This window comes from Aspergillus melleus (genome assembly GCF_016097325.1).
Source record: "Aspergillus melleus strain CBS 546.65 chromosome Unknown contig8, whole genome shotgun sequence".
In the NCBI taxonomy this organism is placed as follows: domain Eukaryota; kingdom Fungi; phylum Ascomycota; class Eurotiomycetes; order Eurotiales; family Aspergillaceae; genus Aspergillus; species Aspergillus melleus.
In genome coordinates, this window is record NW_025763377.1 from 608,872 (window position 1) to 627,096 (window position 18,225).

Sequence of the window (18,225 nt, forward strand, 5' to 3'; positions counted from 1 at the left end):
TTTATGGTGAAGGGAAGCTAGAGATCCTCGCTTCCATGGTCTGCTGGATATGTCGAATCCACCGGAAAGACCATGGACCGAGGAGGAGAAGGTAGGGATTATCTCCATTCCTTTCATGATAAACGTTCTATCTCCTTAAGTTAATACGTTGTATTGGACTTTTGTCTTCCCCTGCGGCGAAGAAACCTGTGGACTGACTGGAAGATCTTATGCGTCTAGTACACCCTACTTACGGAAATCCTCAAGAAAGCAGGATTCCCTTCTGGCCACCTGGTGAAGATGATTCGGGACTTCAATATCTCCCCGAGCTGGACAGACATCCCTCTTCCTTCAGGTACAAATTTGCTGGCACCTTCCTGCTTGTCTTCTGAGACCATGCGACTCATGCCCTCTTCCTGCTGGATGGAGTCTGACATTCTCGGCGCATTGGACCGTTCTTCTAATCTAGATAGCTGACACCATCTCTCTAGGCCGTTCCCTGAATTCCTGTCAGCTGGCATTCTACAACATGTGTCAACATGTCCAAACATCAGTCAATCCAGGCATGGGGCCTTTCCCTCCACCACGGCACGAGCCCTCGGTTCCTCCTGCGCCTCCATTTGAGGGCGGCAATGTCCGCAAGCGCCCCCTCTTTCCTGCTGACAAGCCTATTCTCGCTCCGCGAGCAATCCAGCCTCGTCCGGCGGGAGCCAGCACAGCATCTTTGAGCAGCGAGAGTGGTGCGTCGGCTCTTGTCTCACCGAGTGCGGAAAACTTGGCGACCAGAGGCGAGCCACCGCGCAAACGCGGACGACCAAGCAAGGCCGAGTCCGAACGTCGCAAGGCAGCTGCCGAAGCTAGGGGAGAAACATACCCTCCCCCGCGACGGTCTGGCTCCGGCAAGATCAAGATTCCCTCCGCGCCGACCAGTCCCGCCGGGGTCGAGCCATTTGGGGCAACATTCATACCCCAGGCCGGCACTCGCCCCCCACAAGTCCCGCAGCCCGATCCACGCTACGCGCCTCCAATCGCAAGGACGATGGGGTTCGTTGGGCCTAGTGCGGACGATCGGTCAAGAGACCCAACCAACCGTGACATAGGTCCGACGTTAAGAGAGCTACCCCGTCCAACAGAAATGAGACAGACGTTACCATCGCCACAGGCGCTGCAGCTGGGACATAGGGAGACGATGTCACGAGCGGACCCTGCCGAGCGCCCCTTTGAACGACCTCACCCCGACATGATATCCTTCGCAGACCGAAGAAACCTCCTTCACCCTCCCAGTAGACGTCATGACGAACCCCCCGTGTCAGGCCCAGAAATGCCCTTGCGCACGTCGAGTGAAAACGGAACGGAGTAACGACCAAGCAAGCATTAGGGGCTCGCATGATCTTCGTTTCGCGAACTGTGAGCACACAGCAAATGAACACCGCCCCCGACACCGAGCGACAATTTGCAAGATGATGATACGATCTTCAACTTCATTCCAGTATGAGTTTAGTGGCGACGAAAAAGAAACTACGAGCGACGCATTTTCTCTATCTATATCCGTCTTTTTATTACCCGGATTTCTATTATTCACGCTACCACACTGGCGAGCAGCATTATTTCTCGTCTCTATCCTCTCATTCTACAGGCTACAAGCCGAAAATTACACGAATTTCTTTGCCCAAGCTTGGAGCCCAATGTCTATCAAGTATCTTTCGAGCTCTGAATATGCGACAAAGATAGGTCCCATGTTCATGATGAAACATGTTATGATTTAACACCCACGTCGGCAAGAACTTATACCTGGATATAATCTCTCTCTTTCATTGTCCTTCTTTTACGCAGTGTTTCAATGACGCTGAGCTATATGACTTTACCCCAGCCCATTTTTCTTTTTGCATAGCGAAACCACCAATCCTCGCATGTCAGCATCTTCTACCCTTCCTCATCGCCTCATAGGAATTTCGCTCGATCTTGATTGAACTCGAATGACCGTTATGATATAATGTTGAGCTGAACTCTATCTTTATTTTACTGTGTTCTCTCCCTTATCTAGTCTTCACTCTTTTATAATGACGTTTCATCCAATTGGTTGGCTACTCTAGAGAAAAACTGTTCAATTTTTGCATGTACAATTACTAACTGCCTGCCTATTTCATTGATGTTATGTATGTGTACAGCCCATTTCTTGACTGGGCGATCGTTGTGTTCCAGACGAGCTTTGGCCTCTCTCTCTCTCTCTCTCTCTCTCTCTCTCTCTTCCCTTTTCAGTATTTGAGAACCATGATGTAGCTTAGGTTTAACTGGTGTGAGCCAATCTGCGCCAGATTTGCCAGGGTTCTTCGGCAATTCTGCAGGTACCGTCGTTACACTACACAAGTGAGTGCCAGAGTGACGACCTGACTTATTAATCTCGTTGATTACAAAGTACAGGGATGAGAGTGTCACGAGCATCCGTCATAAATCGACAAACAACTTCTGCTCTATTGGTATCAGTTCGCAAGGGAGACAAAAAAAAGAAAAAAAAAGAAAAAAACGACGAGGAATGGGCAAGGTGTCTTGGTAGTCCTTTACAGAAGCACCTCGGGTCTTCGGCGATGGGGTGTCCGCGCTGTGGGTTGTATTAAGTCTAACTACAGTCATTGCCCCCCTCTTACACGATCAAGCAGAGAACGCAATTTTGTCCGGGAGTTCTCCGGCGATGACGACTCTGCAGTTGAGGCGCCTGTGGCTGCGAACGATGAGGTTGTAGGCTCTGAGACTTGAGATGGAGAAAAAGGAGGTGGGGACACGTCGCCGGGACTGGACTCTGCTACCTTTGGTGGTTGTTGTTGTTGTTGTTGCTGCTGCTGCTGCTGCTGCTGCTGCTGCTGCTGCTGTTGTTGGCGCTGCTGGTCGAGCTGGGCCCGAATGGCGCTGACTGCAAAACTTAGGCTTGGGCCCGAGGGTACAGCGATTCTCTTGCCGACCTGGGGTATCGTGCCGGAGCCCTCTCCTTCTTGCACCAGTTTTGTCATGTCGTCCCTGCCCTCCACGCGGCGAGTCAGGTACACCTTGGGCGCGGATCCCTGGCGAGGAACATCGCGTTTGCGTATACGCTCGATTTCCTGCCGGTATGCGGTTTCGTAGATATCAAATTCGGCAGCACCAGGGGACTCGCTTACAATCGGCTCGAGTTCGGTGTCAGAGATATTTTCCGGTTCGTCGCAGACATACTCCATATCGGTGTCTTCGTCGGCATCTGGCTGTTCTGAACCGGTATAGGTAGACGGTCCAATGAACAAGAATGGAAATTCCTCCTCCAATGGGTCCCGGGCATGCCCACGTGTCCCCTCGACGCTGCGTTTGGTAGTCGCCGAGCTAGCTCGGGACAAGGAGACGTGTGTCGATGGGGACTGAGACACGGGAGGCTGCGTATCGTCTCCGGGTTCGTCCTTTGTCTCAACTACAGCACTCCTGGTGGTTGTGCTGACGTCACCTGAAGGATTCGCTTGGCTGCCACTATCCAGCGGCCGGTTGGAGGATGGCTCTTCAAGCTGCTGATGGTATCCTTGGAGGACGTTATCAAGCCCCTGAGCTCTTCGATCGTAGGTGTTCAAGCTCTGGCTCCTATTGAATTCTGGCGCGGTTTCCATTGCAAAGTCTTCCTCCGGTTCCATCTCAAGAGGAGGCTGAACAAAATGTGTTTCATACTCCTGTCCAAGGATGCTCTGCATGGGCGGCTCTGCCTTGGCTGGGTCTATCAACCTCTTAAAATTCTTGACAGCTTTCATCTACGGCTCGCTGTCAGTTCGGCGTTGCGCCCGGTACATGAAGCGGGTAGGGACTTACCACGGCCAGAACATGCCCGATGTTCTTCGTGATGGCCGATTCCATTTCCTCTTCCGTGGGAAGCCCAATGATTTCGGCAGTGTTCTCACTCTCTGGCAACAGAGGGTCCAGTCCGTCTCTCGTTACCCAGGGATGCGCCTGAATTCCTTCCTATAAGCGTCGTCCCAGCATGAGAAGGGACTGTCTCTAACTTACTCGAAGCTCATCCATGGTGATTCTCTTTGCCGGGTCTTTTTCCAAGATCCGAGTCATCAAATCCTTGAAGTTGTCATCGGTTTCGCCTTCGCACACGATGGGGTCGTTCTTAATGGCATCATAAAGCTCGAAAATGCTTTGCTTCTCGAACGGTAATTTGCCGTATCGAAGACAGTACAGTGTGACCCCCATGGACCATATGTCAGCCGCCTTGCCGGAAACATCGCCATGTTTAACAACACATAGCTCCGGGGGAAGGAAGGCCGGAGAGCCTGCTGACTTTGCCGTGAACATATCCGAATCCTTCTCAAACATTTCGGACACACCAAAGTCGACAACCTTGAGGACATCATCGCTCGTTACGAGGCAGTTATCCGGCTTGATGTCGCGGTGCACGATTCCCTGTGCATGTAAATACTCAATCCCCAGAATCAAATCGCGAAACCAACAACGGCACAGCCCATCCTCGTATGGGTCAGCCCTCTCTTCGAGCCCGACCTTCATGATCACTCCCTTTTTACACATTTCCATGACCATATATAGGGAGTCTTCGGTTGGGTCGTCTAAGACTTCTATTAAGGACACAAGGTTGTTATGATGCAGCTTCTTCATGATAGCTATCTCTTCCTTGATGAGGTACAGGGCGTTTCCCCTTAGGTCGTTGTCCAAGCCCATCGGACGGCGATGGAGGGGGGAGTTGAAGCCATCTGACGAGGTCTTGGGGATTCGAGGCCTGCGCAAAAGGTGGGACTGTGCACGTTTTCTTAAACGCGCCTTGGAGAATTCTTTGACGGCCTGGTTTCAGCACAGACTGGTTAGTAGGCCAATATTGTCTAGGCCGGCTATCACATGCCCTTTGGGGAATGGAGAGCTGAGCACTTACGAATTCATTCCCGAACTGGTCAATAGCGAGGTGCACAGCTCCAAAAGACCCTCTGCCAATTTCCTGTTTGATCCAATACTGGTTGATTCTGTGCTCAGCGGTACCATCATCCTGGCTAGTGGTATACTCCGATCGAGCATTAAGTGTTTCCTACCGGTCGCTCATCAGATCCATCAGCATCATGCTCCATGCAAGGACGGAAACAGAGGACTGGGGAGGGATATAGCAACCTTGACGGGACGTCTAACTATGGGATTTCGGCGGTAATGTCTCTGGGGACTTTCGTACGAGGGGGTTGAGCTGTGCCCAATTTAGTCACCGATCCTGGGGCATCATATGTGTCCGCCTAGACATGACGATCCCTATATCCGAGAGGTAGTCAAGGAAACTCACGCATAACGAGCTGGTCGGGGATGTTGAGGCGCCGGGCGATCAACGGGGTTTCGACTGGCCTGAATGGAAACGTCGGCATTTTCGTTGGCCATTGAACACAGGGATCCCCGAAGCAACGAAGAGGAGCAGAGCAACCCGAAAGGATGCCGCTTGGTTTCGTTATTGATTGGACCTTTTCTCAGGCGGATAGGGCGAAACCTGGATGCCTACGTTCGAATGTGGGGAAGGCTTGGAGGGGCGCACGCAGCAAAGGTCGGAGATGACGATCAGAACTGAGGATGAAGGGACGGAGGACGAACGAAGGCGAGGGAAGCGACTTCAGATAGCAGCAGCGTAATGAGAGTACACTCCTTCCATATGAGCTGGCGATGAAAGAGACGAGGAGAGGTGAGAAGAGGAGAGGAAAGGAAAGGAAAGGAAAGGATACCTTAGGCCGATGATGGTGGAGCGGGATGTGCAGGTAGGTATCTGAATTACCGGCCGGAGCTTCCTCGTATCGATGCGCCGCAAGTCACTCCGTCCGCAATTGTGCAGCGAAAAGGTACCTGGCCAGCAACTCAGGCACCAATGCCCGGCCTGGTCGTATTACGGGCGTCTTTGGACCCGCTTCCATTGGCCGGACGGGCTCACCGCCCACGAGCCGCGAGTCGAGCCTGAGGTTTACCTCCCGTACCTTTGTGTGTCCAGCTGTTCCTCCCTTCCAGACCTCACGTTGGACTCCCCGTCGCATCCTCCCCCCCCCCCACACCATGGTTGTCTATTCCTTCTACATCTTTGACCGCCATGGTATGTTCTCCCCTGGACACGTCATATCCCATGAGAATCTCTACTAACCCGTCCGTTCTTGCCAGCGGAATGCGTCTACAAGCGGCGCTGGCTCCCCCGTCCGAGCTCGTTCACCGGGAAATCGTCACGCCCGACTTCTGAGGCATCGGCCCCGGCCAATGGATCGCCTGCTGTCTTGGGCCAATCTGCGCAGACCACCGACGATGATGCGAAGCTGATCTTTGGCACGGTCTTCTCTTTACGGAACATGGCTCGCAAGCTCGGAGGTGACGATGATAGGTAAGCAGATCAGAACCACTTTGCGCCGAGGAAGGCCCCCTCCCTCTTTCGATGCTAATCCTGCCTCGTGTCATGCCATTAGTTTCGTCAGCTATCGCACCAGTCAATACAAGCTGCATTATTACGAAACCCCGACGAACATCAAGTTTGTGATGCTTACCGATATCAAGAGTCCAAGTATGCGGGTGGCTTTGCAACAGATCTACATCAACCTTTACGTTGAATATGGTGCGTTGCAATTCTAATCTCGGACCAGCACTCCGGTTGACTAATACTGACGCTTTTGTCCTGATAGTGGTTAAAAACCCATTGTCTCCAGTTGAACATCCTGGGGGCGTTGGCGTGAATAACGAGCTTTTCGAGCAGTCGTTGGAACAATTCGTGGTACGTGTCCGATTATCTTCAAGGTCATCACAGGGATTTCCGGCTAAGTTGTCAATCAGACACGCGTTTTATCCTAGACTCCCGCCATCCTATCGGTCTGTTCGCCCAAAGGCGCAAGAATCGGCGGTCGTCGGATATTGCTTGCTGACAGTCGACCCGAACTCAAGAGCTCGGTATTTCTTCGGGTCACGATCTTCAAAGACCCGTCTGATGAATGCCATTCACCAGCATGACCAACCATGAGACATATCACATGATGCGCCAAAGTAACCCCAAGCTTCGGTTTGTTCCGCCTCAGCAGGTGGTCCGGGAGCAGAAGGTTTCGGGCCGTCATCATCCAAGCGTTGCCCGCATTCCATGGAGAAGGGTAATCGGACTCACGAGATTGGCATTCAGCTCAAGCCATCTTCATTTGAAGATGCAGACACAAAGGCGGAGTGGCTTGTGGTACCAGGGCTCCCATGGATGGATGCGCTGGAGACAATTACTGAACGCCACCCCTTGCCGCTCAGAGAACAATACAGCAGATATACAGTCATGGCGCACATGGCACCAGGTCAATGGAATCAATCCGGAGGACGATCGAATCAAGATCTGTTGCTTTTCGCCTCATCGCTCATTGGCGGCCGAGATCAGGCAAGATCTACTGGGGTAGATCACTGCCAGCGCACATTTGTCCTACCTGGTACTCTTTCCCCAGTCTGAGCCATGGCATAGTTGTCCAACCCAGGAGGTACTGGAATCTCGTTGACGTCGTGCGTTATCGTCAAAGCCAGGGCCAGAACTTGCATGACACGCGACTAGAAGCAGGGGACGGAAAAAGAAGCGTGGCTAGCCGTGGGTATATGTGAGATAACCTATTTATTTTTCTTTTGCCTATGTTGGGCAAATCAAACTCATTATTGTACTCTCTAAAATCGAAACCCGTTGGGTACGTTCTAAGCACGATTGATCGTCGCTGCTCATGCAAGCCTCCCTACCCCCTCAACTCTCCCCGGCTGAGGTTAAAGACCAGCTACCACGTGATGCCACGATTCTATGTGCGCATGCGACCCTACATTACTCATTAATATCCAAGCGAGGCCTCTCCCGAGAGAGAGAGGGAGAGAGAGAGAGAGAGAGAGAGATGGGGTAGATTAGGTTTAGATTAAGTTCGATGGGCGTCATCTCAGCACGTTTAGTCGGGCCACGTGCGAAGGGGTTCGTGTACACCGGGGTACTTCCTTCGGCCCTATGACCAGGTGGTAGGGTAGGTATTAGGTACTAGGTATGTACTAGTCCCCGGTAGGGGGGGGGGGGGGTTGGACCGTTGGACATAGTTTGTGGTCTGTGGGTTGTACGGTGTCATTATACCATGGGGTATAGGTAGGAAGTCTGGGGTAAAAAAGGGAGGTGCTGATGCATGGGGGGGGGGTGCGTCTCTCCCACGTCGAGATACCCGTGATCTTACTTTACTTTGTACTACGTTTATTCTTTGTTTACTCGGTGTAGTGTATGTGTGGGTGTGGACCAGGTCGAGGTGAACAATGAGTGACTGCAGGGTTGCAGACACTCTGGGGGAGGAGGGGGATGTGTAACATAAACACGCACACGACGGTTCATTCTTCTTTGATATGAATGTAACTCACCGTTGGAAGAAGCCTGGGGCCAAGCGATAACTGCACCGGTAGGTAGCCGGTGGGCAGAGGGCAGAGGGCAGAGGGCAGAGATTAAAGTAGGTATTATTCATACGATTTATTCAACTTGTAACGATAGGCAATTAGGCAAAGGAGGCAGCCTCGATCTTAGCGGCTGCCAGTCAGACAGGAGGTTTAGAGCCTAAGACTAAAACTAAAAGGAGTAAGAAACGAGTAACGACCGACGGGGATCCATCTTGATCATATGGAGCATCACCTGATGGCTGATGCAGATGAGCAGGAAGTAGGGTCCACTTCCAAGGGGGACACTGGACAGAAATGTGTGAAATTTCCGACTAGACTGGCTAGTACTCCGTGAGAAGTAAATATTCAAGCCGAGGGAAATGGGGAAGCCCCTAGTAACCTTACAGAGTAGTAGTATACACTACAATGTACTCTCTAGTCTCTACTCCGTACAATGCAAATCAAAAAAGAATGAAAAAAAAAAAGGGTGAGAGAAAAAGAAGAGAAGTTAGTCTGGTTCGGGAAGGCCAAAGGGATGCGACGAAGCTTGAACGGGGCCATTCCGGGCGTGATTCGTTCGATGCGGCTCCAGAGAGGGGGAAAGAGAGTGGAATGAGTGGAGTCCACTAGACAAGCGTCGTGAGATTTCCCGACCGTAGAGGTTGTAGACTAGTGTAGTTAACACTGAACAGTAATTTGTAGGAAAGAGGAGCTGTTGACCCTTCCAACCGAACCAATCGCCAACGAGCCTGGCAAATTGTTTATCCTGGCTGCATTTCCATTCTCCTCCCTCCGAGTAGTTGGACCTTTGTGCCGGGTGTGTACTCTGTACTGTATGTACCTACCTTAGTAGTACTCCGGTGTAGGGACGCATCAGCCAAACATGTGAAGAAGCAGACATGGTCTCTCGTCATATCCATGCCAATGTCCACTGGTCGTTGCATTGTCTGACCTGGCGGTCAGCCTGCCTCGTGCTTGGATCGATGTACGGAGTAGCACAACGAACGGAAGTAAGCATGGATACGATTTTCAAATTCTGTGCACTGAGTAGTACAACCCACTGGGGTGTGGCCGTTTCGGAATCTAACTCCAACTGGATGGACAACGGGGTCCCACGAGGGAATTGGAATGAATACGGTGGACGGTGGATCCCACCGCAGGCACCTGGTACCAGATACAGGTCCTGTTTGTATTGTACTGTATGTACAGTATGTACAGTAAATATACCTTCATAACAGTACGGAGTACTTCCATGGATGTATCGATGAAGTGGCTGATTTCTCATGGTTGTTTCCCCTTTGGCAGCAAGCACGCATTCGATTCGATCGAGTACAGATCATCATGCGGCATGCGATTAGGTAAATCCAAAGTCCAAAGGCATTGATGTGAAGGAGAAGACATTTCAATTACCTCACTTCCGGAGACAAGGGAGCTGTATGGATGGGTGGGTTTCAATTCCAACATCGATGCTGCCTACTTGGACTCCACGAGAGTTTCCATATGGATCGGAACTATATGAGAATTAGTATTCAGCCGGACGTATGCACCCATCCCCATTTGAACTGGACCATGGAGAGGGACTCAGAGTAATTTCCACCGGCACAGAACATGGAACCGTTTTCTGACACGCCCATCCTCGGCCCGGTGATTGGCCTTCAAAAATGCCTCGTGCAATTCTTGAACCTGAATTTATTTACCGCGAGTACGTCAATTTGGTTTTGGACGCACAAGCTAATGACGATTTTCATGGACATTCCTCAATCTCCATGATACGTCCACCTCGTCTGATCGCGGGCCCTCTGTCGACTGTCGGACGAATGCTTTCGCAGCTTTCAAGCCACCGCCATTTGCAGATTCCCGTCCAAAGATGTCGGGGAAACCCTACGGTGTAAGGTGTGCGCAGATGGTTATCAGCGGATCTCCGCAATCCACGCAGGGATTCTTCCGTCAAGCCCTCGTTGTTGCAGGGCGGCCGAGGTCCGCTGGGTTCGCTAGGGTTAGTTATCTACGGCGGCACTACTCCGTATCCAGGCATACGGAGTAGAGGAGCACCCACGTCATGAAAGCAATCCGGTGGATGGATTGACGAGCCGAATGGAGACAATCCCCAGTCCGGTCCCGTCAATGAAACCAACAACCCTGTCAATACTTTTCGTACAGGTTGAACGCAAAGGAGTAGTGATCGCTGGGTGGCTCGAGCGACATTTGGGGCTGGATTAAGAATTGTTTGCGACAAGCACACCTTGGCTCTCTCTACTGGATGGCACGGAGTACTGTGTAGCGGTGCCAATTGCCAACCTGGTCGCGCCCTCGTCCTCGTCCCGAGATACAGGACGTGCTCTTGAGTCCTGATACCTGGTGACCCCCACCGGGCTTTGGGCATGATGTTAAACTCGCCTCCGATTTAAGTTGGCGAGGGACACCCATGATCGAGTCACGGTCGGTCGCACTCGAACACGAAAAGTATGGAATGCCGAATGTAGTGGACGGGAGCGTTTCTTAGCTTCACAGGATGAAGTAATAACCCTCGAACTAGTGAGTGGCCATCACTGCCAGTCCCCGCTGCATGAGTTGTTGGCGGGCATCATTCCTACCGCGAAGGGTAAGCGTCCGACCACCAGGCTTTCAGTTTCCAGGTAAAAGATTAGAGAGGACAGACTGCTGCGCTGCGGGTTTTTTCAGCCGCCTGCAAGCGTTGACGAAATCCGTCGACAGTGGACATGCACGAGACATCTGACTGACGGAAATAACCCGACTGCTCGGGGACAATTGTCCATGAACCAATCCACACATGGAGAGGGGGGGATACCAGAAAATTGATCAATTCAAATTGAGAAAGCCCCTCCATGAGTGACAACTACCCCTCATTATTGTGTCTTTTTAGTCTTGACACCGTAAAGTAGATGGACCAACAAGCCACGGGAGGTAGCTAAGAGCAGTAACTCCATGGATAGTCCGTTGCAGATGCTGCACAGCCTCAGTCTGGCTTAACTAGCCCACTCGTGTGGATTCAGGGTATGTATGGACTATGGAGTAATGGACGTCATCCGACGAACGATTTTCCCTTGAAGAGAGGGGAAAGGTCGGGGGAGACGTTGTGAGTAAATTGCTGGCCTTTGGTGGAATCATCTTCAAGATAATCAAGATGATGGCGATGATAATCAGTGGGTAGATAAGCAGGTCTCTAACCTTGCGTCTACAGAATGATGAAAGAGCGGTCATCGTTACGGGTACCGTAATTAAGGCACCCATACGACCGACGTCGGCGCCGCGTTACCAGGGAAAGTGCCTCCACCTGCGCCACGCTAGCATTAATAATCAGAAGGCCGCCTGAGGGAGTCATAGTGGCAACATTCACCGTTAGTTAGTTAGTTGCAGGAAGCTGCCAGAATACGGATTACCATACAGATTATTCTTTTTCTCTTTCTTTTTTTCAGGTGTGGCTTGCAGGCCGTACGATACCTGGTGGTGACCGTACCATACCGCATCTCGACTGACTCTGGATTTCCACAAGCGGTAACAGGGAAGAAAGTCACTCACCTTTGTAACCTCGTCGACTCTGGTTTCCACCCTGAAAATCTCATAATAATTAGATAATTAATTATTCGAGGACAACGAAACAGAAAATGAATTTAAATATTTTTAAATCATTTTCTGGCTGGTTGGTTTCCCGACGGAGCCCCTCCCCATTCATTCAAGGCCTTTTCCTTTGCCTTTCCCACTGCTACTGCTACTGCTACCATTCTACTTACTACCGGGTATTTCAACCTCTCCTCCCCGTAGGCAGACGGGACCCTCCTGCTCTCTCTCTCTCTCTCTCTCTCTCTCTCTCTCTCTCTTCTTCCTCCCATTTGCATTAATACCAGTTCCTCGTCCTCTTTCTTTGACCCTTGCCCTGCGTAATTCTACTTACACCTAATTTCATTCGTGACTCTACTTAACTAGAGCAGTCCTCAGCCTATTCGATTTTCTTGGAATTCGGCAATAATTGGGCATTTTTTCCAGTTATCACGCTTTGTGGTTCTCAGCGTAGTATCGTTCCATCTGCGCATTCCGAGCGTTGTTGCGCGGCGGCCCTTTTTTTTTTTTTTTTTCTTTCTTTCTTTTTTTCTTACACGGTTTCTGCTTAAGTCACTTTTCGTCATCCTTTAGTTAAGTACCGTCGCCTCAGGCCACCACTGGGCCACCCGGGCCACCACAAGCTTTTTTTTTTTTTTTTTTTCCTATTTTAAAATACTCGTTCCGGGTCTCGCCCGCTCGCCTTTACTTCCCTTTCGCTCTCTTTCTTTCTTTCTTTCCTTCCTTCTCTCTTCTCCCTCTCACTTCAACCTCTCGAGTTCCACCTCAGCTACACTTCGCTGCGTTTACCTGCGGCCCTTTCAGCCTCGTGCTGTAGGCGCTCTCCTTTTATACTCCGCCCCGGGGGTTAATTTCTTTTCCCCGTTAAAATCCTCCTTTCATCTAATTACCGCACATGACTCCACCATCGGTATCTCCAGCTCCCTCCGCAGTCTCCTCCGCCGCCACATCCCAGATTTTTAGCGATCATCGAGATGGAGACCCTCAGGTAACACGCGCTTTCGCGGGCATGAATTTGTCCGCTGGGGACGGGGATGCCCTCCCCATGCCCCCTCCGCCGGCGAAGACCGCCAGACCGACCATGGCAAATCGCATCTCCCGCATGTTCTCCGCCACGGGGAAGTCGACCCCGAAAGAACCAGATGCCCATCGAGACTTCTCAGATAGCAGCACCGAGAGCATCAAGCCGCCTACGAATGGCAGCGGAAAGCAATCGAGACCCACATCCAGACCCTCCTCGAGGGCTCCCTCCCGGCAGACCTCTACGAAGGAAAACGACGAAAAGAAGCCGAAGCTGGGCAGCAACAAGGACCAGAAGGACGGCCCTGTCCCCCACAAGCGCTTCGAGGGATTGCCGGAAAACGCGCATTGCCACCACCTCAAAAGCGCAAGGCGACAGGAGAAATTGACCGATTTGCTCCGGGACATGATCGGTGGCGGCAGGAAGAAGGACGATGGTCACGTCGATGATCAACAACTCTCCCTCATGTCGACATGGATCGATCAATTCAAGACTGAACGCGATAAACTGGCCGCCGACAAGAAGGGCGGCCCCAACGCCACGGCCTCCTTGGTGGACAAATATGGCAAATGCCAGGAGATCGTGGGAAGAGGCGCCTTCGGTATCGTGAGAATATCTCACAAGGTGGACCCCAAGGATTCCAAGATGGAACAACTGTACGCCGTCAAAGAGTTCCGTCGCCGCCCTCAAGAAACCGCGAAGAAGTATCAGAAGCGATTGACCTCAGAGTTCTGTATCTCGTCCTCCCTTCGTCATCCGAACGTCATCCACACTCTGGACCTCCTTCAGGATGCTAAAGGCGACTACTGCGAGGTCATGGAGTACTGTGCCGGCGGTGATCTTTACACCTTGGTCCTGGCCGCCGGCAAATTAGAGGTAGCCGAAGCCGACTGCTTCTTCAAGCAACTGATGCGTGGCGTGGAATACATGCACGAGATGGGCGTGGCCCACCGTGATCTGAAACCCGAAAACCTCCTCCTGACTACCCACGGCGCCCTCAAGATTACAGACTTCGGTAATGGCGAGTGTTTCCGCATGGCCTGGGAGAAAGAGGCGCACATGACGGCGGGTCTGTGCGGCTCGGCTCCTTATATTGCCCCGGAAGAATACGTGGAAAGGGAATTTGATCCCCGAGCAGTCGACTTGTGGGCCACCGGTGTCATCTACATGGCCATGAGGACCGGCCGGCACCTATGGAGACTTGCTCGTAAGGATGAAGATGAATTCTACCAACGCTACCTTGAAGGCCGGAAACATGAGGACGGCTATGCGCCGATTGAGACTCTCCATCGGGTAAGCACTGCTTCGAAATCGTCGCGATCGAACGTTGAAACTAACAGATTGTCAGGCTCGCTGTCGCAACGTGATTTATTCAATCCTGGATCCGAATCCATCTCGCCGCATCAATGCCTCGCAGGTTCTCAAGTCTGAATGGCTTCGTGAGATTCATCTGTGCAAGGCTGGCGAGGAAGGGTTCTAAGGGTTCTGTTCGTCTTTGTCCTTCCATCTAAAACGAGGCTTTGCATCTCGGGGGCGAGCATTCGTCCAATAGACTCCTTCAAGAGGTGGAAGGGGGGATCGCATGGTCTCGGCAGGGTTGGTCTGACTTCGGTCGGTCTATGTGTTCCCTTTGTGATCTGTTTGTGATTTGCCCTCGATTGTGACAAAGCTGGGTGGTTTCTATGTGCACTTTTCTCCCTTTATGCGGGGAGGTCCACTCCTTCTGTGACTGTTCTATAGAAGGAGGCTTATCTTTGATACATCTTTTCTATCTTATTTTAATGCGGGCGCATCTCTCTGTCTTCCCTTACTCCTGTTTCTGCTCACCTTAGCTTTACGGGTTTAGTTTTCATTCTGGACTGTCATGTTTTCATGCCAATGCAACGAAGAGTCATGACCTTGAGCTATTTGCATTTCATTTTTCCATTTGCGGCCGTTTCGTCTCTTTCATTCTTTTTCTTTTTTCCTTTTGATGACGATACTAACTTTTGTTCTATCTACTGGATTTCCTTTTCACGTCACACTGATCTCCTATCATTTTCCAAACTATTGATGATCTGGCTGACCTAAATTGCTTTGAGCTTTTGGGAGAGTTCGGACAACGTACGGATTCATTTATTCTATCTTTCACCCAGGGGTGTTATGTTGACGGGTTTCCTCTCTCCGGCGTGTGGATTTCATTTGTCTTTCTCTTTAGCGCGGTGTATCTGTTTAAATTGTGGGTTGGCTTACCATTGGAGATACCCTTGTTTCTGTTCTCAAACAACGTTGAATGACCCGATGCCGATGAACCATCCACTTGATGCATGTGAGGGGCCAACGCCCTTGCACGGCATCCCCAAGGGTCGGGATGATTGGATAATCGCAGTCTCGATGTCTTGTGTTTACTCATAGCTTTCTAGGCTGAATATGAAGATACAATAACTACTACTCTACAGTTGGACCGGTCTCGATATGAAGGTCAGGTGTAGATTTCCAGTCCATCCAAACTACTCCTGAACCGGTTAATCTTGTTTACCAGCAGCAAAGGGGGAACAAACAGAATAACTGAGAAGGGAAAGCTTCAACTGAACATCCCGTCGAGCGAGACTAAGAGGCGTGCCCAGACTCTAATGAATGCACTAGGCATGCAGCACCAGGATGCATGTCCTAGCGGCATGCCTGTCTCAACAACGGCAAATACCTATCAATCCCGCCAGGAGAGCACTGGTCTTTTGCCAACTGCCCATAAAAGAATAATGTATATGTATGTAGCTACCGTACAACGCAACACACACCTCTTGGCAAGTAAGAGGGACTCAGTAGTTGTCTGCTTCCACCATTGTCCTCCCTCCCTCCTCGGCGATCCTCTGGCACACCCACCTTCCCTCCCTCCCTGCCCCCTTGACCTCGTTCAAGCTTGCTTGGCAGCTCTTCCAAGCACAGTGCGTTGCGAGGGATCGAATCAACAATCCAGGCAGTCTTGGCACGGTCGTCTACCTTGCGTCTAATGGCTGGAATCTCTTGGCGTGGTCTGCCCTATCGGTGGAAAACCGTGCAGGAAAAGGTCTGACAGGCAGCATCATTTGACTCGCCCTGCGGAATTTCGGGATTTCCAGGTCAACCGCAGCCGGTGGTGGCTCTAGACTGTGGCCAAACATCCAGCTCATGCAGTCCATGCAGGTTCGTTCTGGTTGAGCAGTTGAGATGCATTCTTTGCAACTGGGTATACAGTATGTGTATGTATGTAACAGACAGTACCTGGGACGGTGTATTTGATACTTGACTCTGAAGTATCGCGCATGTTCTCAGGATTCTGTACCGGTAAAACCGTAGTATGTCCCAAGATAGTATGTGGCAGGGCGTAGGAGTTAAAACACCCCTAATCCCAGTTCTGAGTTTCTGAAAGATCGATAATCTGGACTCAACCATGACATCAGATTCGGACACTAGGCGGTAGTTCAGATGGAGACCGCGAGTCCATCCGATAACGCTTGACATCACTTCTTCACTTTTTCCCTCTGGACAGGAAGGCCGCAGCATTTCGGCACATGACGTAACTCGGTTTTTCCAGCCGGAGTCCGTGGAACCCGACGGTACTCGTATGTATTCATACGGTAATGTCATACCGTCTGAACACCGCCTCCGCTGCACCGCCACGATGGATTGGGCATCGTGAAATCCGATTCATTCGACCGAAGTCATTCAGCCCTGTGACGAACATCCCCCGCTTCGATTCTTCTTCGACAACGCTCGTTGCTGTTATCCCGTCTCCTCCGCAATTGTTGGTTCACGCGGGCTGACTCCTATCTGGCATCTGTCCTATCTCGTCGTCTTTCTATTTTTCCTTCTCGCAGTATCCGTATCGCAGATCGACTCGCTTCTATCCCGCCGTCATGTCTTGGGCAGGTGCGCGAGAAACCAGATTCCCATCCCGAGTTCCCATCTCGGGGGAACTCATCTGCGCCCGGCTCGATGCTAACTAGACGTTTCCGTACTGTAGGGTTCAAGAAAAATGTGAATCGCGCCACCACGCAGGTGATGATGAAGACGGGTATGTCTGCCCTCCCTCCCCGACCATCTCGCATTGGGTCTCCGATCTGTTGATGGGTTGCTAATCAGTGATTGGAACTATTCAGGGCATGTGGAAAGGACAAACGATCGTGACTATGAGATTGAAGAACGGTATGCTTTCCGCGGAGGGCTGGAGATCCGATAAGGGGGGCGCAGAAGAGGGGGCAAGGCACCGATCAAACCGACCGATTGGATTACTGATTGGGATGCATAACAGACGGTACCGGACGATGGAGGCGGCTGCCAATCGACTACAAAAGGAAGCTAAGGGCTATCTCGACTCGCTACGAGGTGTGTATCCAGTCTGGGTTGAGTTGGGGTGGGTGTGGATTTAATGCTGATGCCTTGGGGTCTGTTTAGCCATGACCGCCTCGCAGATGCGCATTGCCGAGACGATAGATGCCTTCTATGGCGATGCCGGTACGCGGGACGGCGTGAGTCGGAGTTACAAGCAGGCTGTGGAGGATCTTGATGCCGAAACGATCAAGGCGTTGGATGGTCCGTACAGGTCTGTACAACCGGGTCTCCCATGAGAAGTCCAGTGACATACTGACGCCTTGACTCAACACTAGAACCACCGTTCTCGAGCCGATCTCCCGTTTCTGCGCCTACTTCCCCGATATCAACGAATGCATCAAGAAACGCAACCACAAGCTCCTCGATTACGACGCCATGCGTGCCAAGGTCAAGAAGCTGGTCGAGAAGCCCGACAAGGACGCCACCAAGCTGCCGCGAACCGAGCGCGAGACGGAACTCGCCAAACAGGCCTACGAGCAGCTGAACGAACAACTCTTCACCGAACTCCCGCAACTCATCGACCTCCGCGTGCCCTACCTGGACCCCAGTTTCGAGGCACTCGTCAAGATTCAATTGCGATTTTGCGCCGAGGCGTATTCGCGCATGGCGCAGGTCCAGCAGTACCTTGACGCGGAAACGAGAGACCAATACGCGCGGGGCGATTTGGATAATCGGGTGGAAGAGGTCTTGCAGGAGATTCGGGACTTGAGTATAGCAGGAACTGTCTAATATTTTTGGTGATTAATGTTTTACGCGCGCGCTTCATGTCTGCTACGGCGGTGATTTGCTTTTTTCTTATCTTTCTTCTTTTTCTTATTTCCTTCCCCTGGTGATTGTTGTAATCTGTCGCGTCTTTCGAGGGCGAGTTCGAGGAGTTATTGCTCGTTGATTTGGGGTTTACTTACGGCCTCTCGATT

The 18,225-nt window shown here is 51.5% G+C and overlaps 5 protein-coding genes across 5 annotated transcripts; 4 read left to right on the forward strand and 1 right to left on the reverse strand.

Moving 5' to 3' along the window:
- Positions 1-49: 49 nt before the first annotated feature.
- On the forward strand, positions 50-1,339 carry LDX57_012318 (putative AT DNA binding protein; the record flags this gene model as incomplete). The annotated part of the gene is made up of 3 exons (XM_046094057.1): positions 50-91; positions 220-334; positions 471-1,339. 3 exons carry the CDS (start codon positions 50-52, stop codon positions 1,337-1,339), a joined length of 1,026 nt encoding a protein of 341 aa, XP_045950036.1.
- Positions 1,340-2,606: 1,267 nt separating this feature from the next.
- On the reverse strand, positions 2,607-5,361 carry LDX57_012319 (putative calcium/calmodulin dependent protein kinase; the record flags this gene model as incomplete). The annotated part of the gene is made up of 6 exons (XM_046094058.1): positions 2,607-3,740; positions 3,799-3,936; positions 3,994-4,788; positions 4,877-5,026; positions 5,107-5,176; positions 5,270-5,361. The coding sequence occupies 6 exons, from the start codon at positions 5,359-5,361 to the stop codon at positions 2,607-2,609; spliced, it is 2,379 nt and encodes a 792-aa protein (XP_045950037.1).
- Positions 5,362-6,018: 657 nt separating this feature from the next.
- On the forward strand, positions 6,019-6,951 carry bet5 (TRAPP subunit BET5; the record flags this gene model as incomplete). The annotated part of the gene is made up of 5 exons (XM_046094059.1): positions 6,019-6,055; positions 6,121-6,334; positions 6,417-6,562; positions 6,630-6,718; positions 6,796-6,951. The coding sequence occupies 5 exons, from the start codon at positions 6,019-6,021 to the stop codon at positions 6,949-6,951; spliced, it is 642 nt and encodes a 213-aa protein (XP_045950038.1).
- A 5,881-nt stretch (positions 6,952-12,832) lies between these two features.
- SAT4 (serine/threonine protein kinase SAT4) lies at positions 12,833-14,438 on the forward strand (the record flags this gene model as incomplete). Its single annotated transcript, XM_046094060.1, has 2 exons — positions 12,833-14,251; positions 14,307-14,438. 2 exons carry the CDS (start codon positions 12,833-12,835, stop codon positions 14,436-14,438), a joined length of 1,551 nt encoding a protein of 516 aa, XP_045950039.1.
- Positions 14,439-16,978: 2,540 nt separating this feature from the next.
- On the forward strand, positions 16,979-18,037 carry hob3 (amphiphysin-like protein RVS161; the record flags this gene model as incomplete). The annotated part of the gene is made up of 5 exons (XM_046094061.1): positions 16,979-16,991; positions 17,077-17,122; positions 17,229-17,302; positions 17,372-17,519; positions 17,584-18,037. The coding sequence occupies 5 exons, from the start codon at positions 16,979-16,981 to the stop codon at positions 18,035-18,037; spliced, it is 735 nt and encodes a 244-aa protein (XP_045950040.1).
- Between the last annotated feature and the right edge of the window lie 188 nt (positions 18,038-18,225).